General features: G+C 38.8%; 2 protein-coding genes across 5 annotated transcripts in view; one reads left to right on the top strand and one right to left on the bottom strand.

Moving 5' to 3' along the window:
* The window catches only part of LOC127421294 (insulin-like growth factor 2 mRNA-binding protein 3), a 38,975-nt gene extending 26,569 nt beyond the window's left edge, over positions 1–12,406 (top strand). For all 3 annotated transcript variants that reach the window (XM_051664203.1, XM_051664204.1, XM_051664205.1), the window contains 5 exons: positions 1,151–1,270; positions 1,465–1,539; positions 1,735–1,866; positions 8,786–8,899; positions 9,020–12,406. In XM_051664203.1, the coding sequence (XP_051520163.1) occupies positions 1,151–1,270; positions 1,465–1,539; positions 1,735–1,866; positions 8,786–8,899; positions 9,020–9,118 (540 nt within the window). In that variant the 3' untranslated portion in view covers positions 9,119–12,406. The remainder of the gene's footprint in view (positions 1–1,150; positions 1,271–1,464; positions 1,540–1,734; positions 1,867–8,785; positions 8,900–9,019) is intronic.
* A 418-nt stretch (positions 12,407–12,824) lies between these two features.
* On the bottom strand, positions 12,825–21,922 carry LOC127421581 (protein QNR-71-like). 2 transcript variants are annotated; one of them, XM_051664713.1, is made up of 12 exons: positions 21,712–21,922; positions 20,127–20,258; positions 19,892–20,035; positions 18,644–18,817; positions 18,357–18,518; positions 17,904–18,224; positions 17,600–17,659; positions 17,113–17,358; positions 16,781–16,886; positions 14,539–14,780; positions 14,115–14,208; positions 12,825–13,992 (listed from the first exon to the last, which is right to left on the bottom strand). In XM_051664713.1, the coding sequence occupies exons 1-12, from the start codon at positions 21,779–21,781 to the stop codon at positions 13,839–13,841; spliced, it is 1,905 nt and encodes a 634-aa protein (XP_051520673.1). In that variant the 5' UTR covers positions 21,782–21,922; the 3' UTR covers positions 12,825–13,838. The 2 variants fall into 2 exon arrangements, with proteins under 2 accessions (XP_051520673.1, XP_051520674.1); XM_051664714.1 differs by having other exon boundaries at positions 14,539–14,762.
* Positions 21,923–26,812: the final 4,890 nt, after the last annotated feature.

Below are 26,812 nucleotides of genomic sequence, written 5' to 3'. Positions count from 1 at the left end.
TAGGGTTAGGGTATAGAAATTATCATTAGCCTTTTATGAAATCAACAGAAGTCTGATGTCCTCGAAACAAAGCTGTGTGTGTGTGGTGTGTTTTGGCTTCGATATTATTTTTATTCTTAGCCCAAGTGTTTTCAGAGAGACAGTTGTCGGAAGTAGAATCTATACTCCATCTACATTTGTATGTTCTTTGTGCCCAAGATTTTGTATCATCCAATTCAAGTTCTCTTTTCAGTTCATATCAAGTATTTTATAGACGTGATTGTTAAAGGAGCACGATAATATTTTTAAGGTAACAGAAGGTGGTGGTTTTTTTTTTTTTGCAACCAAAACAGACCATTTTCCGCCTTTTCTATGACCCTTTGAACTAAACAGGCGTTTTTTTTTGTGTGTGTGTGGCTGCTGTGCTTTAATAAATATCCCCTTTGCATGTGAAATGAGCAACAGCAATTTGCTACTCTTCAGGATGTGGGTTTTCTTTTGTCATATAGTTTTAACTGCTCTTCTTAAATAACAGCCTCTTTGTAAAGTCTGCATTAGATTTTGAGAGGATTATAAAATAATCAGTGACCATGTTAAAATTAAACTTGAGCTGTTCATTTCTAATGCTGAGATCCTTTTTAAGGATATGAGTGGCAGGTGCTACACACAGTCAAAAACAACCCAACATTTGGCTAACCTTTACACATTTTACTCTTATTACTGCTGCTGGAGTTTAGAAGTAATGGTATCTATCCTACTTGTATTACCTCACCGTAACTGGAAGGGCCAATTTTCTGACATCAGAAATCTAAGAATATCTGAGCCGTTTTTGCATCTTTGTTTCAAAATATCTTTATATCTTGAGTTTATTGTACAATGAAAATGACTTTTGAAACTCATATCTCAAAAGATCAAGAAAATATGATTTCTCAAATGACCCCTTTAACATAAAATGACCATTTAGAGTGAACGGTTTGAAATTGGAGGAACAGGCTAGTTATTTGATTGTGTGAGTGAATGTTTCCAAAGGTATTTTTCCCCAGGACTTAATCACATAGCGAGACATTTTTTGTCTGTCGTCCTGTCATATGTTCTCTGGACGCGTGTCCAATAAAATCATATTTTTTGTTGAATGTGTTGTAATAACTCTTTGGTATATTTGTGTCCACAGCCGCAGATGGAATCAGAGACCGTGCATCTCTTTATTCCTGCTCTGGCAGTTGGTGCTATTATCGGCAAGCAGGGCCAGCACATCAAACAGCTTAGTCGCTTTGCTGGTGCGTCAATCAAAGTAAGTGATGGGCAAGAGAATGGTTTGAATGGTTACTGAGATCCTTCAGCTCATAAATCCTGTTCTTTAACCTTTTTTCACTGTTGTACCCGTATTAAGGTCAATCAAATGCTGACACACCTGCAAACCATTATGTTTAAACTGATCTTGTCAACTGAAAATGAAGTTAAAGAGCTGACGTTTTCTCTTGATAGATTGCCCCCGCTGATGGAATTGACACCAAGCAAAGGATGGTCATTATTTCTGGACCACCAGAGGCACAGTTCAAGGTAAAACACTGTCGAACCTTTTAGGATCAAGTCATTGTTTAAATATGTGTGTGTGTGTGTGTGTGTGTGTGTATGTATATATATATATATATATATATATATATATATATATATATATATATATAATATATATATATATATATATATGGTTGTTTGAGTTACTGATACTCTGGTTTCCTGGGCTGTCTTTGTCAGGCTCAGGGACGTATCTTTGGGAAGTTAAAAGAAGATAACTTTTTTGGACCGAAGGAGGAGGTTAAATTAGAGGCTCACATAAAAGTGCCATCGTTCGCTGCCGGCAGAGTCATTGGCAAGGGTGGCAAAACGGTAAACATGCACTGCACTACTCAACTTTGGAAAGCTTTGGAAATGTACATCACAAAATTGCTGATAGACAGTAAAGGCCCTGGTATACTCAAGGTGACGTTCTTTGCTTGGAGCCAAAAAAGAAGACAAAAACAGCTGAGCAATGGTTATACTGTTTGCGCCACACTGCTGGGGGAGGTGCTTAGAGGAGTATTTTAATATGAGGACATGTTAAACCATAACTAATGTGACATTTAAAATGTGTTATGACTTCTTGCCTCATTTTATGAATAGAATTTACATAAAATCTGTAGAATAAGCTGTTATAACCACTCTATGATGATTTAAAGTAATATATTTGCTGTCGATAATGTGTAATTTGTCATGTTTACATTCTGCATTCGTGGCGCTAATGCGCTATCATGCTATACGTGGCCATAATATGCACTGGTTGCACTCTGTTATTTAATATGATGACACTGATACTACTGCCAAGATGGGCATATAAAAGTGTCAATGGGCAAAATACAGACCACAGAATGATGATAGAGGCATATCTGACTTTGGCCAGATGTGTGTGGCTTTCGGCTGCAGACGCCACATGAGTGAAGCAGCATATCAAAAAACAGTTAATGGGTGCTTAAGAGTGTTTTGGGTAGATTTGATTACTTTTGTAGACTAATTAAACAGAAATTGCATTACATGTTCTTGGAAAGTGTCTTGAAAGATCGTACAGATGTAGGTCAATTTACAACAGCTCGTTAATTACTCATCTTGAGTGATCTTAGCTGACTGAGCAACGCAACCGGAGTAAGCTGTGAGCCACAAAGTAGGTGGAGCTCCAGGTCACATCTACCGATGATGTGTACCAATTGTATTAAGAAGGTGTTTGGCAGCCGGTATGAAGTTTTTTTAAATGTTCGCTCTACCGAGCTGTTATGAACCACCAAAACTTTCTCCATAACACCTTTGTTTTTGTTCGAAATGACCGCACCCATTCGTTCTTCGATTCCATATGAAGTATACGGGGCCTTTAATGCTGACTCTGTGACCACAAGTTGCAACTAATGCCGTCCTCATTGGAGGAGAGATCTGGCATAAACCTCCTGCAAGCAGGCCTATAGGAACGCCTGGGAACACTGAGGAGAGCAGAAAATATCAGAACTCAACGCAAGAAGGAGAGGGCAAGAACATCCTTCTACAAAGATCCCTTCAGATTTGCGAAAGGTCTCTTCTCAAAGGAAAAGAGTGGGTCACTTAAGGTGCCAAAGAAGGAGCTGGAGGACCACCTGAAAGAAACGCACACAGACAACCAGAGATATGAGCAGGGGGTGATACCTCCAGACATGCCACCCATTCCTCAGCCAGAGCATCAGTTGGATGATAGCCCGCCAAGGTGGAGCGACGTCGAGAAAACTCTGAGAGGCAAGGGCAGCTTCAGCTCCCGGGCCAAACGGAGTTCCATACCGGCTGTACAAGAACGCTCCAGATGTCCTATGGTTCCTGTGGAGGCAAATGAAGGTGGCATGGAAAAAGCAAATCATCCCAAAAGCATGGCGAAGAGCAGGGGGAGTGTTAATCCCCAAGGAAAAGGATGTCTCGAACATCAACCAATTTCGGCAAATCAGCCTTTTGGGGGCCTGGGTAGCTCAGTGGTAAAATACGCTGGCTACCGCCCCTGGAGTTCGATTAGTTTGAATCCCAGGGCATGCTGAGTGACTCCAGCCAGGTCTCCTAAGCAACCAAATTGGCCCGGTTGCTAGGGAGGGTAGAGTCACATGGGGTAAATTCCTCGTGGTCGCTATAATGTGGTTCGTTCTCGGTGGGGCGCGTGGTGAGATGAGTGTGGATGGCATGAAGCCTCCATACGCGCTATGTCTCCGTGGCAATGCGCTCAAGCCACATGATGAGATGCATGGGTTGACTGTTTCAGACGCGGAGGCAACTGGGATTCGTCCTCCGCCACCCGAACTGAGGCAAATCACTACGCGACCACGAGGACTTAAAAAGCACATTGGGAATTGGGCATTCCAAATTGGGAGAAAAAGGGGAAAAATCCACAAAAAAATCAGCCTTTTGAATGTTGAAGGGAAGATCTTCTTTAGCATTGTTGCTCAAAGGATGACAACATACCTGAAAAATAACAATTTTGTTGACACGTCGATACAGAAAGCTGGTATTCCAGGCTTTTCGGGATGCTTAAAACCATCAGAAACTACTTCAAGAAGACCCATATGGCACAAGGCGACAGCCGCCCAGAGAAGAAAGCTGGTAGTAGCCGAGGTCTGGCAGCAGGAGGCGGCAGAGAGATGCATAAAGGCAAATTCGCAGTCCAAACAGGCCAATGGACTAACTGGGAAAATCTGGAGCATTCTAAGCTCACCTGGAAGGATCTTTGGGAGATGGAAGGAAGTGGACTTAGTTTCATCATTAGAGCCACCTAAGATGTCCTTCCCACACCCAAGAATCTAAACCAGTGTGTTGGAGAAGATCCATCATGTCCTCTCTGTCAAATCCCAGCAATGCTAAGGCACATCCTCGTTGGCTAAGGCCATTACACCTGGAGGCACAACCAGGTCCTGAGACAACTGGCGATTTACCATGGAGGGAATGAGAACTACTACCAATGCCCTCTCACCCACAATACCTAGATTCTCAAAAACCACCACCTTCATAAGAGCAGGACAACTTCCAGTGAAGCCAACTGCAAGAAGGGAATCAACCCTGCTGGAGGCTGCCCGGGACTGGAAAATGCTGGTTGATCTAGACCAGAAGCTCATCTTTCCGCCTGAGATAATTGCAACTAATCTCAGGCCAGACCTGATTTTGTGGTCAACCTCGCAAAAGTCTGTTCATCGTGGAACTAACTGTGCCATGGGAGGCTGCAGTTGAAGCGTATGAACGTAAAAGGCTGAAGTACTCAGACCTAGCAGCCAAGGCAGTACAACAGGGCTGGCGAACCCAGTTGTTCCCCGTAGTGGTTGGTTGCAGAGGTTTTGTAGCTACATCAACAACTAGGCTGCTGAAGGGGTTGGGAGTCAGAGAGCAGGCTTTACGACAAGCTGTCAGGTCGCTGTCAGAGGCTACTGAGCGAAGCAGCAACTGGCTATGGTTAAAACAAAAGGATCCCAACTGGGCTGCAAAATGACCAAGAGGGGTAAAAGCGGAGGGGGGCGCACCTGGGATGCCAGGTGTCGCTGTTGAGCCCTTTGGAGGTGTCGTGGGCTTTATCAACGAAACATCAAGGAAGGAGGGTGCCCACCTGATGACCCCAATGAAGTTAGTTCCCCTACCCCAAAGATATCAAGAAAGTGTTGATTATTCTAAGGGATTGTACTATCAAGTCCTATAAGCTCAACTGTGCTGATACAATCACATATTGCTATACATTTTACATGACTATTCCTGTACTCCTTTATACTGTATATTCATCTGTGTATTCATATCATGCCCAACATTTTAATAATGGAAGTGCATAAACTCTAAGGTTGGTGTTTCGCAGTGCGGTTAGAGTTGATTTTATGTTTGTTTGTTTTTTAACGCCTTGCAACCCTTGATGGCGAAAAACATGTAAAACAACTAGATCTGCTCCTATGAGGTGTTGAAGATTTAAACTGAACCCACATGATTCACTCTTTCTCTAACAGACATGCTGGGTGGGATTCTCTCACACATTTGGTGCAGTTTCAATCACGATCCAATTTTGGTATAGTGATGTTATGTATTGTGATACAATGCATATCACAATTTAATATATCACGCAGGATAAAAGGGAAAACAGAGCCGGCATTCTCATCAGAGTAAGATGGCGTGCAAATCGACCCCCGCTACCCAGTATTCTACTGGCAAATATTCAGTCTCTGGATAACTAGCTCTGCGAGCTGAAAGCGCAGATCTCTTTCCAATGAGAGACGAGGGACTGCTGCATTATCTGTCTTACAGAAACTTGGATGTCTGCGGAGATTCCAGACTCAGCTATTGAACCCGCGGGGTTCTCCGTGCACCGAGCGGACAGAGCGAAAGACCTCTCAGGTAAAAGCAGAGGTTGTGATGTATGTTTTATGATCAACAAATCCTGGTGTGATCAGAGGAACGTACATTCTATCAAGTCTTTCTGTTCTCCTGATCTGGAATTTCTCATGCTTCTGTGTCGACCATTCTGGCTATTGAGGGAATTCACAGCGGTCATTATCACTGCTGTGTACATCCCGCCACAAGCCGACACAGACCGGGCACTCAAGGAACTGTACGGGACTATAAGCAAGCAGGAAACCGCGCACCCCGAGGCCGCGTTCATTGTGATCGGGGACTTTAATAAAGCCAGTTTCAAATCAGTCGCACCAAAATACCACCAACACATTAGTTTCAACACACGAGGGGACCGGGTTTTGGACCATTGATACTCTCCCTTCCTGGATGGCTACAAATCCCTCCCCCGCCCACCATTTGGCAAATCGGTCCACTCTTCTATTCTGCTTCTGCCCGCTTGCTTGCAGAAACTGAAACAGGAAGCACCCACCCTCAGAAGGATCCAGTGCTGGTCGGACCAGTCAGACTCTACGCTACAAGACTGTTTTGATCACACGGACTGGGAGATGTTCCGGTCCGCCTCTGATGACGACATCGAGCTTTACGCTGATAGCGTAACGTGTTTCATCAGAAAGTGCGTAGAGGACGTCGTTCCGACCAGAACAATACGGATCTATCCCAACCAGAAGCCATGGATTAATAGCGACGTTCGCGCGGCACTTAATGTGCGGACCTCTGCTTTTAATTCCGGGAATGCGGAGGAGCATAAACAAGTCAGTTATCAGAACAGCAAAACGCCAGTACAGGAACAAGATTGAAGGACAGTTTAACACCACCAACTCTAGAAGAATGTGGCAGGGAATTAACATCACGGACTTTAAAGGGAATAAAAACTCCCATGAACACCGCTGCCTCTCTCCCGGATGAGCAAATACTTTTTATGCTCGTTTTGAGGGAAATAACACTGCCCTCGCGGAGAGGGCTCTCGCGGCCAAGCTACAGAGGTTAGTTCTCTCTCCGTCTCTGTAGCGGATGTAACCCAATCCTACCGGCGGGTGAATATCCGCAAAGCCGCGGGTCCAGACGGCATTCATCAGGGTCAGTGTCAGAGCGTGCGTGAACCAGCTGGCTGGTGTTTTTACGGACATTTTCAACCTTTTCCCTCTCTTTGTCTGTAGTCCCCACATGCTTTAAAACGTCCACCATTGTGCCTGTTCCAAAGCAATCAAAAATCACTTGCTTAAATGACTTGCGACCTGTTGCTCTGACCCCCATCATCAGCAAATGCTTTGAGAGACTAATCAGAGATTACATCTGCTCTGTGCTGCCTCTCTCTCTAGACCCATTGCAGTTTGCTTACCGCAACAACCACTCCACTGATGATGCCATTGCATCTACAATACACACTGCTCTCTCCCACCTGGAAAAAAGAACACTTATGTGAGAATGTTGTTTGTTGACTACAGCTCAGCATTCAACATCATAGTGCCCTCCAAGCTTGATGAGAGGCTCTAGGCTTAAACAGCTCGCTTCCTGTCAAGCAGACGCCAGGTGGTTAGAATAGTCAGCAACATCTCATCACTGACCCTCAACACTGGAGCCCCACAGGGCTGTGTTCTCAGCCCACTCCTGTATTCCCTGTACACAGATGACTGTGTGGCAACACATAGCTCCAATGCCATCATTAAGTTTGCTGATGACACGATGGTGGTAAGTCTGATCACTGACAATGATGAAACAGCCTACAGAGAGGAGGTGCACACTCTGACACACTGGTGTCAGGAGCACAACCTCTCCCTCAACGTCAGTAAGACAAAGGAGCTTGTGGTGGACTTCAGAAGAAAAGACAGAGAACACAGTCCCATCACCATCAATGGAGCACCAGTGGAGAGAGTCAGCAGCTTCAAGTTCCTGGGTGTCCACATCACTGAGGAACTCACATGGTCCATCCACACTGAAGTCGTTGTGAAGAAGGCTCATCAGCACCTCTTCTTCCTGAGACGGCTGAGGAAGTTTGGCATGAACCACCACATCCTCACACGGTTCTACACCCGCACTGTAGAGAGCATCCTGACTGGCTGCGTCTCCGCCTGGTACGGCAATAGCACAGCCCCCAACCGCAAAGCACTGCAAAGGGTGGCGCAAACTGCCAGACACATCATCGGAGTTGAGCTTCCTTCCCTCCAGGACACATATACCAGGCGGTGTGTGAAAAAAGCTCGGAGGATCATCAGAGACTCCAGCCACCCGAGCCATGGGCTGTTCTCACTGCTACCAACAGGCAGGCGGTATCGCAGCATCAGGACCCGCACCAGCCGACTTCATGATAGCTTCTTCCCCCAAGCAATCAGACTTTTGAACTCTTGATTTCCCACGATCAAATACATCAGCACTGCAATTTATTACTCTTATATCGCACACCAGACTGTCATAAATTATATTATTATATTATTTTCTCAGCATGAATGTCAATACAGTACAATACAACCTACTGTACATTCTATATATACTATGTATACTTTATTGAATAATGTGTATCTATATTGTGTATTGTATACTGTACAGTGTGTTATTATTTGTATATTGTGTTGTGTGTAATTATGTGTATATTAGACTTTTGTGTCGTGTAAATTTGATGTTTATTGTAAATTGGTATATGTCTCATCACTGTCAAGACTGCTATGTTGATCGGAACTGCACCCAAGAATTTCTCACACCATTGCACTTGTGTATATGGCTGTGTGACAATAAAAGTGATTTGATTTTGATTTTAATCGTGGTTTCCGATACCCAGCTCTAATTGCAACATTGCTTGGCAACTATAAACATACAGTCTTATAGCATCAATTTTCGATACATGTGTGTTTACGGATGATGCCATGTTCACAGGTGATCTTTTGTTTCTTTTTAGGTGAATGAACTTCAGAACTTGACCAGTGCTGAGGTGGTTGTCCCACGGGACCAGTCGCCTGATGAAAATGACCAAGTAGTAGTAAAAATCACAGGCCACTTCTATGCAAGCCAGGTGATTTGAGCATTTTACACTCTATACTGTAACTGCATCATCTGTGTCTCAGGTTTTATGGTATTTTGCTATTTGGTACTGGAGTATACATTTTTGCCATTTTTGTTTTTCATCTCTCAGTTGGCCCAGCGAAAGATCCAGGAGATTATTTCTCAGGTGAGGCGGCAACAGCAGCCCAAACCCTCAGCCACAGGTCCACCAGTCGCCCGGCGGAAATAGAGCCACAATGACTTCTAGGGAGACTAACAGGACACTGGACACGCCCATCTCAGGGGTCAGGGAATGTCCTTACAACCCTGCCCACATTTGCACCCATTTCTCTTGAATTTTCAATTTGAGCACATTAATTTTTCCCCCCTTTCAAACAAAATATGCCAGTAAACAAAGTTAGGAAAACTAGCCCTTAAGTCCAATGCCTTATGGTAACTGCACAGGCCTACATTGAAAGATGTTAACTTTTCGTTATTTGAGTTCACTGAGAAATGCAGCATTGAGTTTTTGGTGTAAAAGGCGTTTCAAGCCTGTTCTTATGGACAAGGAATGGGTGATATGGGGGTGGGGTTTAAGAGTTGAGGTGGGGGACCATTATTGTTGGAAGTATGGTGTCCTGGTATCCATACTGGCATTTTATAAATTCTGATGCATTTTATAGATGAATAGAGATATATATACATATTTGAAATTATGAAAGAAGGTGGAGCAACACTGCCACTTGTGACTGAGGGAAGTGTTGATTGGTGTTGGTCAGGAAACCAAGTTAATATGCATTTTTACCGATCTACCTCAGGCTAGAGTACCTCAGAAAAAAGAAAGAAAATGATATTTGAAAAAATGTTCTGTTCTTTTTTTTTTTATTATTTTGCTTTGTGGTATTTTGTATACTTTATAAAGCTAATAGTTCTTGAACATTTTTATTTTTTTAAGAAAATTGTAAAATTTATTCTGTAGTCAACAAAGGAAGCCTGAACTCCGCCTACCGTTTGCCACGCATACAATGAATAACTGTATATAAGTATATGCGCCATCGAGAAGAGTGGAGTTTGGGCTTCTACGTCAGCTACAGATAAGTAGAAAGAAAAGAAAAGCGCCTCAGTGTCGCTGAGGAGCCACCACCCTTTGAAACACCATCAAAGTAATGATAACTACAATGCCAACCTTACATACTGCAGCAATGCCGCTTACAGACAAGCTAATATACTAATAACTGTTTTGGCGGTAGCAAAAGTTTCACATGCATTTCATTACACTTCAGCTAGGGTTGGATGCAAGCAATAGAGGTCAGGGATGATCATAATCCTGCTGTAAACCTCTTTGACACCCCCCTCCCCCTCATCTTCTGCGCGACTTGTTGTCTATCATAGTAAAAATAACGGTCAGCCTGGTTGAGGTTGTTTTTTCTTTTCCCGCGGTCATCTATATATATTTTTTTTTTTTTCCTTTTTCTTTTTTAAATAATGCGCTCTATTACGTTTTGGGACGGGCTTTTTGCGTTCCAAGGCGGGGTTGCATCAAACCGGGCCTCATACAGATATTCAGTGTTTAGCATCAGTCAATGCATGTCAGGGGTCGGGGAGTTGCACTGTTTTGATGCTTTCGCGTAGATCACAATAGTCAAAGGTGCGTCTGTAGGCTAACAAGCCGTAACAGATGGACGCGCATATGGTTTCATTTATATATATTTTGTTTATCATTCAAAGTAAAAAATATTTAAAAAAAAAAGCAAAAAAATATATATTATGAACATTAGCCAGAAAAAAATTAGTATACAGAAACGGAGAAAACCAATATTCCTTTGTTTTCATGCGGAATGTAAATATGATTTGATTGTGGTAAAAAGAGTACATCCATGCTTCCACACTAGTAAGAACATTGTCTACCTCAGCTGAGGAAAGGGTGGAAGGGAGGAATTCTTTCCGTCTCACCTTTACGCCTCCAGCGCGCGCAGCGATACCTCAAGTCCCTCGCGAACACTTCCACACTGGGTATGCGCGTCGCGCCTGGCGCTGACCGGAGGGGCACAAGTGATCGTGTAATTTTTTCTCACACTTCTCCTACACCGTTTTTGATCTACCTCTTATTAGAAAAGTATTTAAATTAAAGGCATTTTGCTATGTGTTACAATCTATAGGGTCATGGCCCACCTGCCCCTTTCCTCACAGAAAAATATATCATTTAAAAAAAAAAAAAAAAAAATGTATGGCTAGACTTTAAAGAAGAGTGAGAAATTGTTTTATTTTGCCTGCAATTTATTCTCTGCTAACTGATTTGAAACCTCACCTTATTGCTTTTTTCTTTCTGCTTCTTGGTTTGGTGGTGTGGCTTCCTTGGGCTTTATTTCTTGCATAGGTATTGTATCAAAGGTCAAACTGTTTAATTTAGGATCTGATTAATGATGGCTAGAAAAAGTTGTTTTCAAGGACCTGCTTTCTTGCTTATATGAACAATGAAGTCTTTGTTTTACCCTTTTCATGTCTTATGGATGCTACAGTTTTTCTGATTTTTTTTTGACTGGGATCTGATCCAATTTCATTTCATGCCTGTGTTGTGTGGTGAGACATGTTTCAGTGGGAATGTGATGTGGAATTCCAGGATTCTGAATAGTTCCAGAAAAGTGGTCCGATTTCAGCATAAGCAACATCCCCTCCAACCATGCTTGTATGCCCTCACACACCTCCACTTGTCAAATGCCTCTGATACAAAGAAAATAATTAAAAGTCAAGTTGGCTCCTAGCAGCCATTGTTTGTGGCCTGTTCTTTCTTAAAGGCATGTTATTTATTGTCCGTTTATAACCAAATATCTGCACACTTGTTTATTTTTTAGCTTTTACATTTTTCAGTTGATTTTGTGGATCACATATTTGTATTAAAATCAGTCACTAATCTGTTTAAGGTTCTACCATGACCCTTATAAATGGGGTAATTAAGATTATACAAGCCTTTTTATATATATATATATATGTTTGGGAGTCTTGCATTCCTAATTTAGAAGGTTATCACTTATCATTGATCAAAGTGCAGGGTTCCCACACATCCTGGAAAACCTGGAGTTTTGCAATGCAGTTTTCCAGTCATGGAAAATTTTAAAAATACCTAAATGTCTTGGAAAATAATTATTTGTCCTGGAAAATATGTTTGTGCATGAATCCCTGTCACATACATTCTCTGCTCATCTGCTGTTTTCGCTGCTTTGCTCGGACATATATTGATAGTGTTAAATATATATATATAAATATATATTTGGCCTTAATACATTGGGATGTGAATTAATTTTCAATAATTCAACGATCGGAGTCATCTTATGCCGCGATTAGCCTACCACATGAGTGTGGGGAAAAAAACTTATGGAATCTAGTTATAAAAATGGCATTAGCTGTAAAATGCAGAAAGTCATGCAATATTAAATATTTGGATGAAAATTAATGTTTGAATGCACAAATTACAATTGCAACATGTTCTGCTGTGAAAATGAAACTGTAGAAGGCCTATGTGATATTAATAAATATATAATCCGCAAGTGAGGTGCGCTTTAATGTGTGAAGCTGGGCACTCATACACTGAAAACATCATGATCATCATGTGCGCTCTTGAGTGCATGAGTGACAGTTAGCAGAGCACTCTGAAGTGTGCAGCACATACAGACTATGCAGTTTATTGAATTAAATCACAGTTTTACAGGGATTAATAATTACACTAGTCCATTTAGCAAACTGCTTTTCTGGAGGTGAGAAGCTACCATCAAAAACAAATGCCAAAAAAGTTCAAATTAAATGGATGCATGTGTTTTTACTTAATTATTTCACTTGTTGGGCAAATAAAATGCCCTGGAAATTTCATGAAAATGAAATTAGCTAAATATTTTTAGTAAATTGTGCCTCGAAAAGAGTAGGAACCCTGAAATGACAGATACTGCTAGAAATAAGCCAAATAACAGATATCAGAAGTTTATTAGATGTTTGTGTATGTCACAGAAGTTACAATTTATAATAAGAAAAGATTAGCTAAATATATATATATATTAAGTGCTGTCAACACTGTTAATAATTTTCAATATCCATGCATGGCTATGCGTAACCTATCAATAATACAAATTGCCCAGCCTAATTAATTCTTGAAAATCTGCTAGTAAAGTGATTTCTTATAAAACAATCCCTTAATAACAATCAGCTGTAAGAAACATATCCACAAAAAGTGCATCTATTCAGTCCTCAAATGTAGTATCTTTTTTAAGAATATATCATTCAAACCAATCTTATTTTCTTAGAGCATTAACTAATGTGATAATTCCCATAATTACAATATTTGCTTTTTCCTGTTTCCCACATGATGTATCACTTACATCAAATCAAATAACATTTTATTCAAAAAGGGCCAAAACTGTCTATAGTTATTAGAATTTTCAATGTTCAACATTTCAGAACTTACATAATTTGTAGTGTTTATTAAAATTTAAAGACGGAGCTATTGACAATGAGATGTGCAAAGCTGCTTTTCTTCTGTTGCCTTGCATAATGTATGACAACAGTGTTAATATGTTAATTCTTACAGTATATAGCAAGTGCTTGTTGTGCAGTTGACATATACACTTCTGTAAAGGGTTATGGGTCAGTTAGTTTGTGAAGGTTTAGTCATTTTAGATAATTATTCAACTTTTCCAAAAATGTATATAAAAGATTTTAACCCAAAAGATCTGCTATTTTAACTCATCCCAAATCTGCCATTAAAAAATGTCTAACGTTTGCCTCTACTGTAACTAAAATACTTTGATAACATTAAAATTGTTATTCTAGCTAAATTTAGAGAAGATGCCAGTGTAATCTTGCTGAAAACAGTTTTATCTTATGAGATCACAGTTTTCTCAAGTTTTTCTCATAGACTGCAGCTTAACTGATATGTTAAGTAAAGAGTAACTGCATGGACTGCTACAACAGCTCAGATCAGTCTATAATGGCTTCTCTGTCAATAAATGGCTTCTCTCCTCATTGGCTGGGAACAGTGTTGCTCTAAGCTTGTTTAAACGCCAACTTCCAACCCAAGCATTTCTCTCAGCATCATCAAGCATAGATCGCCTCACCGGACGATACACCTTACATTGCCTGGAAGACAAAGGAAAAGAGAAATGAAAGATACAAAGGTAAAATAAAACGTGTTCCAAACACATTTGATTTTTTGCAATGCAAACTGTTTTTAAAATACCATTTTGGTTCGTGATACTCACTTGTACACCATGAAGGCAATGAAAGCAAAGATTGCTATAAGCACAGCGCTGGAAGATAGAACTACCTTGGCAACATGTGATGATTTAGAGGGGTCTAACAGAGAGAAAGTGGTAAAGATTTAAATATGAGTATATAATCAGTAACAAACCAAGGGCTTGGTTTGATACTTTTTGGCACTTTTTACTGATAAAACAGAAGAAAGGACAAAATTAGGGCTGCTTCCAACCTGCGTCTCCCAAATCTTGTATTATGACAGCGTGCCTCACTTGTATTATTCTTCTTAAACCATAATTTTATCAAATTATTTCCAAAATCATCCCTATTATTCTGGGCTTTGACAAAAGCATATTATTTAACTTAGAAAGTCCTACTTCCAGGTCAATGGAAACTGCACATGATTGACCAAAAATTCTCTGGACTTACTCTTGTTTGGGCTGTTGCCAATTATTATAGATGTGGTTGTGGCGAGAGCCAAGCCACCGGGCACTCCCAGTGTGATGTTGATACAGTAGGTGCCAGGCGTTTGGAAGATGCGTTTCAACTCGATCTTGCAACCTTCGCCTAAAGGGGCCACATCCTCACAGATGATGTTCTGGACCTCCCGACAGGTAGAGTCAGACACTATAGTACAGGCCACTGAGGGAACACTGAGGAAGGGAGGGATGCTGCTCCGTTTTACATGTAATATGCATGAGAGGTCATCTTTGCAGTAAATGTGATTGAATGCTTTTGAAATGCAGTATGACAGTGACATTCGGTGAAATTATGTCTTAGCTGCAGGGAATCAAAACGTTCACTCCAAATCAGAATCATCTTTTAGTGATGCATTTAGTAGTTTTATCACATTTGCTTAAAACTCCTCAAATGAGTATTTTACCAAATTCCCTTGCTCTAATTAAGTAAAACTACTCTGTGAACAGTATCCTGTTATTGTAAACTTCCCAACAAACTCACTCACTGAGCACTTTATTAGGAACACTACGCTAATACTGGGTAGGGCCTCCCTTTGCTCTCAAAACAGCCTAAATTGTTCGTGGCATGGATTCCACAAGATGTTGGAAACATTCCTTTGAGATTGTGGTCCATGTTGGCATGATTGTATCATACAATTTCTGCAGATTTGTCAGTTGCACATTCATGCTGCGAATCTCCCGTTCTACCACATCCCAAAGATGTTCTATTGGATTCAGATCCAGTGACTGGGAAGGTCAATGAAGAACAGTGAACTCATTGTCATGTTCATGAAACCAGTTTGAGATGACTTTTGCTTTGTGTCATGCTAGAAGTAGCCATTAGAATATGGGTAAATTGAGGCCATGAAGGGATGCACATAGTCAGCAACAATACTCAAATAGGCTGTGGTATTCAAACGATGATTGTTTGGTATGTAAAGGGCCAAGAAAACATTCCCCACCATTGCACCACCGCCACCAGCCTGGACTGTTGACAGAAGACAGGTTGGGTCCATGGATTCATGCTGTTGGCATCCTACCCTCTGTGTGCTTCAGCAGAAATCTAGATTCATCAAACCAGGCTATGTTTCAGTCTTTAACTTTAACTGCAGGCTCAAATTTATGTTCTTGGCTGACAGAGGTGGAGCCCGACGTGGTCTTCTGCTGTTGTAGCCCATCCCAATCCGCCTCAAGGTTCAATGTGTTGTGCATTCTGAGATGTTATTCTGCACACTGCAATTGTACAGAGTGGTTATCTGAGTTAACACAGCCTTTCTGTCAGCTTGAACCAGTCTTGCCATTCTCCACTGACCTCTCTCATCAACAAGGCATTTCCATCCGCAGAACTGCTGCTCACTGGATGTTTTTTGTTTTTGGCACCATTCTGAGCAAACTTTAGAGAATGTTGTACGTGAAAATCACAGGAGATCAGCAGTTACAGAAATACTCAAACCAGCCCATCATTCCATGGTCAAAATCACTGAGATCATATTTTTCCCCATTCTGGTGGTTGATGTGAACATTAACTGAAGCTCCTGACCCATATCTGCATGATTTTAAGCATTGCTGCCACACGATTGGCTTATTAGATAATTGCATGAATAAGTGGGTGTACAGGTGTTCCTAATAAAGTGCTCAGTGAGTGTATGGGTGCTTCTCAAATGAAAGGCTGCAGCCTACTTAGGCTGTATCCTTCCTAGACCAGTACTTCTGAGGCTGTAGGCTAGGTTCCTCCTCAGCAGTCAGCGCTATGAATGAGACAGTCTAGTAAGTCTGCATGGCTATGTCATTAAGGTTTTTGCCACTTCATCACGGCATGAAAATTTCAAAAATTAATTATTTTTGAACCACTACAACTACTTTGTAGATATGGAGGAAGCCACCAGGAGGGTGCACATCTGTTCTGAATTGTGCAAAGAATTTTAGGTGATTGAAGGCCGTGAAGGATGCATCAGGTCCAAAATGTGACGAAAGAAGGCTGCGAAAGAGGCTGCCTTCCAAGTGTCCTCACAATTGAGACGGTCTTTGACGGTGCTTGATGACGTGGCAGCCGAGATATCCAGCCAAACTAGGCTGCAGCCTTCTGATTGAGAAGCACCGGAGATCTATATCTCAATAATTGTCTAATGTCCACTTTCTACATTTATAATTCACTCTACCCATTCTGTCTTTGCATTTTGTGAAATGTGTTTGTGTGTGAACAGCCTGTTTACCTGCCCAGGCATGTCACAACAAAGTTCACAGATGTGTTGGTCACTTTAGCGGCTGACACCTTTAAAATCTGATTGGGTGGTGGGCTGTACAGAGTTGGAGGAGGTTCTGTAGAAATACACACATAATATATATTTTTTAATATATATATATATATATATATATATATATATATATATATATATATATATATGTATAATAACTTATTTGATAAAATGACTAAAAAACTAAAGACTGAAAAAAGGAAAAAACTTTTGTCAGTTGTATTGGAAAACTATGTACCAGTAGTTCCTTTAATTGACTCCTTTAACTGAGTCTTAAAATATTCCCTTACCAATGATGATGATCTCATCTTCAAAGGAGCCATACATATAGCGGAAACAGTCAGACTCCTTGAAGTGTCTGTGTTTGATCATGGGTGGTGAGGTGGGCTGTTTATAGGCTGAGCTGGTTTCAGGTACAGGAGTTGATGTAATATTAGAGGTCACCTCTGCATCTGTTTGGAATGGTTCTGTTGTTGGAACGGCACTTGTGGGAACATGTTGGATGGTTGTTGGCGAAGGACTGGTGACAATCATAACTGGAGTAGGGGTTAAAAAGTTTGTTTCAGAAAAAACATTGGCTTTTATACAAATTTCTTTTATGTGTTCTGTTTGTAACCATTGAAACCACTGATTTATTTTTTCAGACATACTGAAACTAAACAAAACACCAATTCATAATTTGGTCATTTGATCTAATAGCTTTTTACAATTTGTTATGGTAATAGTACTGTTGTTCTGAAAGTTTGGTCCTGAAATGATGGTACTGTACTGTCTCACCTTTGGTGGTCTCCATTTTGCTAGTGATCACCTGGGTGACAGGTAGTAGCGTAGGCATTGCTGTTGATGAACGGCATGAAAGTGATTCAATCATATGTTCTAGGTAAAATTACTGTACTGTATATTGCATTGCCTTTAACATGGCAGCAGTCGTGATCTTAAGTTTGCTTTGCAATTGAAAGATATTGGAGCTAGATTACTAGACTGACTAGACCAAATTTTCCAGATGTAGCATTTTAATGGGTCATTTAGTTTAATATTATATGTCTGTTAAATGTAAATATCTGTGTTTATTTGAGTTTACCTGTGGTAGGAGCCTGTGTAAAGTGCATTGGTGTGGGAGCTGGTGGTGGGCAGGGAATGAGGAACGCTGCTTCTACCAGGAGCTTGACAGAAACATTTCCAAGCGTGCTGTAAGCATGGGTAGCCACATTGCTGTGGGTGACCAAGTGGTTGCCATCCCGAAAGTCCCAAATAAAGTCTACTGCATCAGCTGTCTTTAGGTAGTTACTGGGGTCGTGGATCTGTACTTTGAATGTCACATCAGACCCTCTGACAAAGACATTTTTGTCAGTTATGTCGGCGGCTTCCTTCTGGGAAATGTTCACAGAGAGTGGAATCTTATCTGTAATAAAACAAAAAGAAGAAGAAAAAACAAAAGAAACATAGTGACTCTTTATGGTTCAGTTATAATCCTGTAAATAAAAAGGGTTCTCATTTTTTTGTGTCTATATGAGAGAGAAAATAATGATCAGACCTGTTATGAAGAACACGGTACTGTCTGTAGAGAGTGGGCTGTACTTTCTGCGCTCACGTTTACGATACACCATCACCTCCATTACGCCTGCTCCGAACGTCATGTTAGTGGTGTTCAGAGTCAGATGGGACGAGGAGCCATCACATGTCTCGAAATACTGGCCTATGAATGATAGCACAGGATGATTAGTGTGGTTATATTATGTAGAGTGAACTTAAAATATTGAAATCATTTGGTGGTCAAATCAATGGATGAACAGAAGGAAAGTGAAAGTAATAAGCTCTCACCCATAGTGTGCCACACATAGACATAACCTCTACGTCTCCAGTCACTGGTCTGGGGAAAAGGTTTTCCATCAGGAAAAACATTGCACCTTTTCAGATCTGTACACTTGCCAAAGCCATAGTCATCCAACCAGGATGTCCAGTTAGACACGTACCCTGAACGCACCTGTCCATTGGCTGACAAAAGGAAAGAGTTTACACATAGGGAAAAAAAAAAAAAGAACAAGCTTTAATTCCCACTTCTTAGGGAGTTCTCAAAAATTCTAATTATAACAGTGCCACATTTTTATTATATAAAAATACAGGCTGTTTTTAATTCAACTAACTGATGTAGCTGAACTTAATGAAATTACAAATGAAATGTATCTACTTCATTTATGCACCTAAAATTATGGTGTGCATTACTAGAAATTAGTGAGAAAGGCAGAATATTTTGAATTACAGATGTTACATTTGCCCCAAAATGTACTTAGCCACTTAAAGGGTTTCAATACAAGTTAAGCTCAATCGACAGCATTTGTGGCATAATGTTAATAACCACAAAAGAATGTTTTGAAAAAAAAAATAAATAAATAAAAAAAAAAGCCAAAATCGAGGTTACAGTGAGGCAATTGCAATGGAAGTAAATGAGGCCAGTTTTTGCAGTGTTTAAGGGCTGAAATGTGCATCTTATAATTTTATAAAAGCACTTACATTCTGTTAAAACTAAAAATTATTTGAGCTGTAAAGTTATTTAAATTGTAATTTTTTAAGTCATTTTAGGGTATTATAGTGTACAGCATTATGTTGTCATGGCAACGGAATTGTAAAATTGGATATAACTTTATACATAAATGATTAGTAAGTGATTTTATCACACTAAAATCATGTTAACACGCATATTGTTTACCTCTTATGGCTATACGTTTGAAACAGTGAGTATTTTACCATTTATGTATTGGCCCCATTCACTTCCATTGTTAGTGAAGAGTGTTAAATTAGAGAACAATAGATGTAGCCTACTGTTCAAAAGTAAAACAAACTATTTGGACACAAAGTTAATGCAATAAATAAGGCACCGTACAGTAGGTGTCCAAAATAATACTTTTTGGGGCCAATACAAATTGTTGACACTGACAGAAACAAATCATAGGCTATTTCATTCACTTTCGACTTTTTTATTTCATTACATCCAAACGTTCTTTTCCCTGTCATTTTACATTGTTAAAAGATATAGGCGTATGCGAGAAGCACTTGAGGCCTCCACCATACCGTCGTCACAGTGCTCGTCATTCACCAGGTTGCCGTTGGCGTCCTCTTTCTGGCATGGCTGGAACTCCAGCGCTGCGGTGAATGAGATGCACGAGCCGTTCATTGCAGGACTGTCGCTCGTGAGGCGCACCCTCGGAGGTTTATCTGTGAGAAGAGTTCAAGAGGAACATCCCACAATAAGTGTGTGGCTAAAATTAGAGTGATGTTAAATATCGTTATTTTAGAAGACTCTTACCATGTCTGCGCGTCAGCTCTTGTTTGAAGGGAGGGTATAGATTTTCGTTCCAAGGGTTAGTGTCCGGTTGCCATCCAGGGATTGGGAATGGAAAAGGGAACTTGTGTTTGTGTGGGAACATGTCACCATAAGCTGCATGCATGAAAGCACAAATAGAAACGAATCGTTAAGGGCAGTGTATCGGTTTTCTCTTTATTCCTTTGTAATTTTTAAATCAAGATGCATCAAATCTCATTATATGCATCCAATCGATAGTCTAGTCTCGGACTTTTGTAAATTCGCTTAAAGGGTCATGAAACAGTAAACTACATTTTCTGAGATGTTACCAGATATGTATGTGTTACACATGATAGAAGACAACGTAAGTATACATTATTTTTCATTTTAAGACGAAAGTGGTTAATTTAGGGATTTTTTGGTAACGTAGGCTACCTGTGTGCCATGCGCGCAGAAGCCTATGTTACATTTTAAGTTAAGTAGCCTATATAAAGTCGATATAAAAACAGTTTTGTAGCAGTCTAAGTGGACGTTCACGCACGCAAAAAAAAAAAAAAAAGAAAAAAAAAAAAGCTTGACGAAGGTGTCTCGAGACCAGTTATTAAAAGTCGGTGCAAGTACGCGTTCGGTGTGACCGGCCCGTAAAACAGACACCTGTCATTTCGATTACACGGAGATTTCGTCATAAAGTACACTGTGTAGCCTGTAAAATCTGGACGAAAAAGAATTTCCATGGATTCATAATTTGAAATCTATTTAATCAGGTAGGCTATGTCCAGAAAAAAGACGTCCACAAATTATGCGTTTACTTTCATCACAAAATTTTGGCTGGTTTGTAATGATGAACACTTTTTATCAGCTCAAATATATGGAAAAAAAATAAAATAAAATAATAAGAGAGAGAGAGAGAGAGAGAGAGAGAGAGAGAGAGAGAGAGAGAGAGAGAGAGATTAAAAAGAGTAAATAAATAGCATAAACATAGCCTGCTGGACTGATGGTGTATTTAAACGCAGTATTGCTCGGTGAAAGCATTTTCACATGACTATATTTTACTGGCACACATAGCGCATTTAATTAGTTTCATGAGACCGGTGGCTCGCGGACGAAACAGCCCAAGTTTCCCAACACAGTTTGAAACATGTTGTTTTTTTTTATTTATTAAGTTATTTTCAAACTTTATTTACGTTTTTAAACATTATTTTTTTTAAACTATTCTATAACATTAGGCTGTTTAAAACATTCTTATTTATTGTTTTATGACTGTCGACGTGATGGGAATTTATAAATGCACCAGAGAGTCTGAATATTACATTAATATTTAAAACAATTCATATTATAACATTGTTTCTAATGATATCGAGTTCAAGAAGGTACTGTTGTCATCTTGATTTATGAATCACCCGTGCAATAACTTAAAAACTTTATATAGGTCTATAAAAGCAGTATATAATATAGATCTTAAAACCGTTAGACGTTTTATAAAGGTCTTAAAATTATTATAAACATTAAAAAAAAAAAAAAAAAAAAGGAAAAAAAAAAAAAGGCTATTTTCTTTATTATTTCGTTCCCATCAGGTCCCTATACTTACTTTTTTTGCTGCTCGTTACAGGAACGAACAATGCCCAAGCCAGCACAAATATCATTTCCAAATGCACCATGTTGGCTCTTTGGGAGAAAATACAAAATAAAGTTTTGTCCGGTTTACAAGAACGTTCTTCCTTGTATTTCCCCGACGCCGCTCCAGCTGCTCGCAGACCCCTTGAACTCACCTTTTCCCCTCACTCGCTCGAGCTCTAATGCAATAGAACAATCATGTGACGTTTCTGTAACGAGAAGCATCTGATTCTTAATGACATATGGACGCGAGGAGGGCTCGAGCGTCTCATGTGGGCTCACTCCCTTGTTGCTTTGCCTCACAAAACATATTTCAAAACATTTCGTTACTTCCCTCTCGAGTCGTAGGATTTATACGAAGTCTTCTCCAAGACCTCAGGTCCTTTGTTGCCCATTATCCCTATGATATATCCTTGTTCCAGTCATTTTTTGAGAAAAGTTAATTCCTGTTTTAGATAGCCTATATAGAGCTGTGGTACGAAATTGATAGAAGTTATCAAAATTGTATGATTATTATTTCAGATGTTTCAGATATTTTTATAGTTTTATTTGACAGAATACCATTATGAAATTCGCATAACTTCGTGCATGCAACAATAGCCTACTTCATGTAAAAAAAAAAAAAAAAAAGACTAAAAATTTATAACAAAAAAACACTGCTCCTTTAAACGAATTTTCATTTGCGTAAAAGGAATCACAACTCTGCCAATAGCTTGATGCAAACGCAACAAAGATTTGTGTTTTCTTGAACATTTGCCCAAAGTTTACATTAGAAAAACAGTTAGCAAATCCGTGTCACAAGGTGTTCGACCCATAAGCAGTGATTTGTACAGATCCGCGCGATTTTAGGAGGCAAGTCATTCGGAAACAGAATGGAGGTCAAATGGACGAACGATTTCGAACCAAAAAACGAACGAAAAAAAGCGCAAACTTTCCTTAATTTATTCTAAATTCAGGAAATAGGCTACCCTAGCATTAGAAAGAGTCGGCATGAAGGATGAACGACACCCAAAGCAATTAATATGCATAATTGTAATATCGATGTCATTATAGCTATTTATGAATGTATCTCTACATTATCATGTTGTCCAAAGTTTTGTTTCAGATGAAGGAAACTGGCATGTCATCACATGCTTTGACGCATCTCTCACGAGCTAGTTTAATTACGTCGGTTCGTTCCTTTTTTTAATGTAATCATAATGGCATGAATATTCTCTGACATTCTAATGACAGGACTCCTGTCCTATTTAGTGACTAGGATAAGAGAGAGAGAGAGTAAAAAAGAAAAATTGTAATAACGAAAACAACGGTTAAAAATGATGTGGTGATTTCTTTACATATGCTGTAGTAGAGTTTGGAGGCTATTTTTTATTTTTGTAATGAATGGTGTTTGTTTAACTTGAATGAATGGTGTTTGTTTAACTTGAATGAATGGTGTTCATTTAACTTGAATGAATGGTGTTCGTTTAATATGAATGAATGATGTTCGTTTAACTTGAATGAATGGTGTTCATTTGACATGAATGAATGGTGTTCGTTTGACATGAATGAATGGTGTTCGTTTAACTTGAATAAATGGTTTTCATTTAACATGAATGAATGGTGTTCGTTTAACTTGAATGAATGGTGTTAGTTCAACTTGAATAAATGGTTTTCATTTAACATGAATGAATGGTGTTAGTTCAACTTGAATGAATGGTGTTAGTTCAACTTGAATGAATGGTGTTCGTTTAATATGAATGAATGGTTTTCATTTAACTTGATGTTATGTTCTCCTACATTTAAGCCTTCTTGTCTTGTTTAGCCTTGTCTTGTTACTAGAACTAGGTATAATGCCAGTTATAAATGTCAATTTTATTTTCTCATTCTTCAGTGACTGTCGAACGAGACTACAGAGACAGCACATGTTATTAAACTAATCCATTTACTTGAAAAAGTTCTGAAGTCTGTTGTACATACAACATTCAAAGCTAAAGGGAAGACAGGTTCAATACAAGTTAAGCTCAATTGAAAGCATTTGTGTCAGTGTTGATTACCATAAAATTATTTTGACATGTCCTACCTTTTCTTTAAGCGAGGCATTTACAATGGAACTAAATGGGGCCAATTTTTGGAGGGTTTAAAAACACTGTAAACCCATACCCAAGTTCTACTAACTTAAAAAATTTGAGGCAACTGATTGCCTTTACTTTTACAAGTTTCAAAACTGAAGTCTAAAGTATGCATAACTTGTTTTTCTCAGCAACTATAAATTAAAAGAAATGATTTTGGTCCAATCAAAATATGCAATTAATGTTTATTTTAATTAACCACCACTCAAAATTTAAAGTTCTGCAAATTTTATTAATATATTTATACAAACTAAAAAAATATGTTTTTGAAATCATAAATATGCTTTGTATCAACTTATTTTTTAAAGGCATGTTAACTTAATAATTAAACTATATAATTTTAGGTGACTTGAAATGTGCTAATGGTATTACTTAAAATGTTTTGCAACTGCCTTGTTTTTTTTTATTTTTATTATTATTATTTTTTTTTAGATTCCTTAAATGTGAAAAGTTTGCAACTTAAAAAAATATTTTAAAAAATAAGCAAACTGCATGTAGTAAACATATTTAATATAAAAAGACAATTGTACAATTATTGACAAAACATGAGGCACAACACTGAAAAAAAAAACACACACACACATTTGACAGGACAGGATAAATTGTCTACAGCTGCATTAATGTTGCACAACCTTCAATGTTAAAACCTTATAAAGCCACCTGTCTTTAAAACTCTTTTGGGCAAGTCAGATCCAATGCATAAATCAGTCCAAATGTAAAAAGAAATCTGAAAAGCCTGGGCAGGTGGGTGATGACTTCACTTTCAAGAACAATGAAATTTCTGACCAGATTGTAGTGAATTGCAGCATCTGTGAGTTCTCTGACCACTGTTAACAGAGCAACTGGTGAATATTCAACATTTGGCTCTTCTGAATCTTGAGCCCTGAAATGCAGAAATAGAAAAAAGTGGCAAAATTAAAGAGCAATTTATTAAAATCTGTTTCAAAATACACACCTACATAAAATAATAGTTCACACAAAAATTATGTCATTATTTACTCACTTGTTCCAGACCTGTATGACTTTCTTTTTTCTTCCATGGAAGACAAAAGCTTTGTTTTTGTTTTTTTGTTTGTTTTTATAAATCATCATCTTTAAAAGGATAGTTCCCCCCAAAATTAAAATTCTCTCATCATTTACTCACCCTCATGCCATCCCAGATGTTTATGACTTACTTTCTTCTGCAGAACACAAATGAAGATTTTAGAAAAATATCTCAGCTCTGTAGGTCCATACAATGCAAGTGAATGGTGACCAGAAGTTTGAAGCTCCAAAAAGCACAAAAGGCAGAATAAAAGTAATCCATAAGACTCTAGTGGTTAAATCCATATCTTCAGATACAATAAACAGATTAATATTTAAGTCATTTTTTATTACAAATCTCCACTTTCACTTTCAGATGTGAAAGTGAAACTAAACAGGCATTCAGATGTAAACGTGAAAGTGGAGATTTATTGTAATAAAGGACTTAAATATTGATCGGTTTCTCACCCACACTAATTATTTCACCTCAGAAGACATTGATTAAACTGCCTAGTCAAATGGATTACTTTTATCAACTATCATTCACTTGAATTGAATGGACCTACAGAGCTGAGATATTTTTCTAAAATCTTCATTTGTGTTCAGCAGAAGAAAGAAAGTCATACACATCTGGGATGGCATGAGGGTGAGTAAATGATGAGAGAATTTTAATTTTTGAGTGGATAATATTTACGACTCCAGTGATTAAATATATATCTTCTGAAATGACAGTTAAACAGAAATATTGATCTGTTTCTCACCCACACCTATCATATCGCTTCTGAAGACATGGATTAAACCACTGGAGTCTTATGGATTACTTTTATGCTGCCTTTATGTGCCTCATGCCTCGTGCCGCCACCCCACAAGATGCCGCCCTGGGAAACTGCCCATGTCGCCCATGCCTAAATCCGCCACTGGTTACATTCACAATGGATTAATTCCGATGTTACCCATTTAGATCAAATAAATATGGCAATTTTACAGTAAACGCACGTGCACACACACAAACATGCAAACACACACATTTGTTACTTAGGAAACTTGTACTATGCAAACAACAAAATACGGGCGGGAAACTAGTCCGAACAAGTCTTTTGAGCCCTCAATATTCTTTAGAATGGGGAGAAAAATGAATAGTATTTAAGTCTATCAGTTAAATTACACAACAGTAACATAAAAAAAAAACGTAATTTAATCTAAAGAATCACAGGCTAACTTCACTAAACAAAAATAAATGTTAAAATGCTTGTAAAATGTAGAAATTGTACCTTTGTTGATACATCGAGGACCTGTTTAAGTTCAGCACGCGTTGCATCATTTAAAATTATATCCTGTAGATGGACAAAACGTTCTTTAGATAACTGTTGCTGTTCGTTTTGTATTCTACATATCCTAAAATATCATAATTAAACAGAAGTTAAACTAAGAGGTTACTTCAGTTACCTAAACCAGCAACTTGCTGTATGTCTACTTCCAACATTAAGTTCTGTTTGGGATATTTATGTAAATACATCTCAATTTAATATTTGCGTAGTTCCCGTATTGCAAAAATAATAACAGAAGTTATGATTGAACTTGAAATGACTTATTTTTAAATCCACTCGGACAGCAGCGAACATCCTTCTTCAAAAGAAAACTCCGCCAATTAGAAGCTACATGCATGTAAACCTTAAATACATGCAAACCGATTTTGTTGCATATGGTACAATAAATAAGTAGATATTATTTCCAAATTAATATGCACGACAATAAAGGTGTCTGTTCCAGCCCAATATTTTAAAATTTTTAATGTACTTGCTTTGCACATCACATAAAAATGTTAATTGATTCTTTCAATACACAGTTAGTTCATTTTTTTCATTCAGGCCAAATCCTTTTTAATTGGCATTATATGTTGTATTATGAACAGAATAATAATAATAATAATAATAATAAAAA

Source organism: Myxocyprinus asiaticus, chromosome 30, assembly GCF_019703515.2.
Source record: "Myxocyprinus asiaticus isolate MX2 ecotype Aquarium Trade chromosome 30, UBuf_Myxa_2, whole genome shotgun sequence".
Classification (NCBI taxonomy): Eukaryota; Metazoa; Chordata; class Actinopteri; order Cypriniformes; family Catostomidae; genus Myxocyprinus; species Myxocyprinus asiaticus.
This window is presented reverse-complemented; position numbering and strand designations above follow the sequence as displayed.

What these genes read in the sequence shown, in the direction of transcription:
- LOC127421581 (XM_051664713.1), bottom strand. Translation starts at nt 21,781, where the DNA reads ATGGTGCATTTGGAAATGATATTTGTGCTGGCTTGGGCATTGTTCGTT. An exon ending in AGAGCTGACGCGCAGACATG is followed by an intron (nt 20,036 to 20,126) that starts GTAAGAGTCTTC and finishes CTCTTCTCACAG; the next exon opens with ATAAACCTCCGAGGGTGCGC. An exon ending in CAAAATGGAGACCACCAAAG is followed by an intron (nt 17,359 to 17,599) that starts GTGAGACAGTAC and finishes CCCCTACTCCAG; the next exon opens with TTATGATTGTCACCAGTCCT.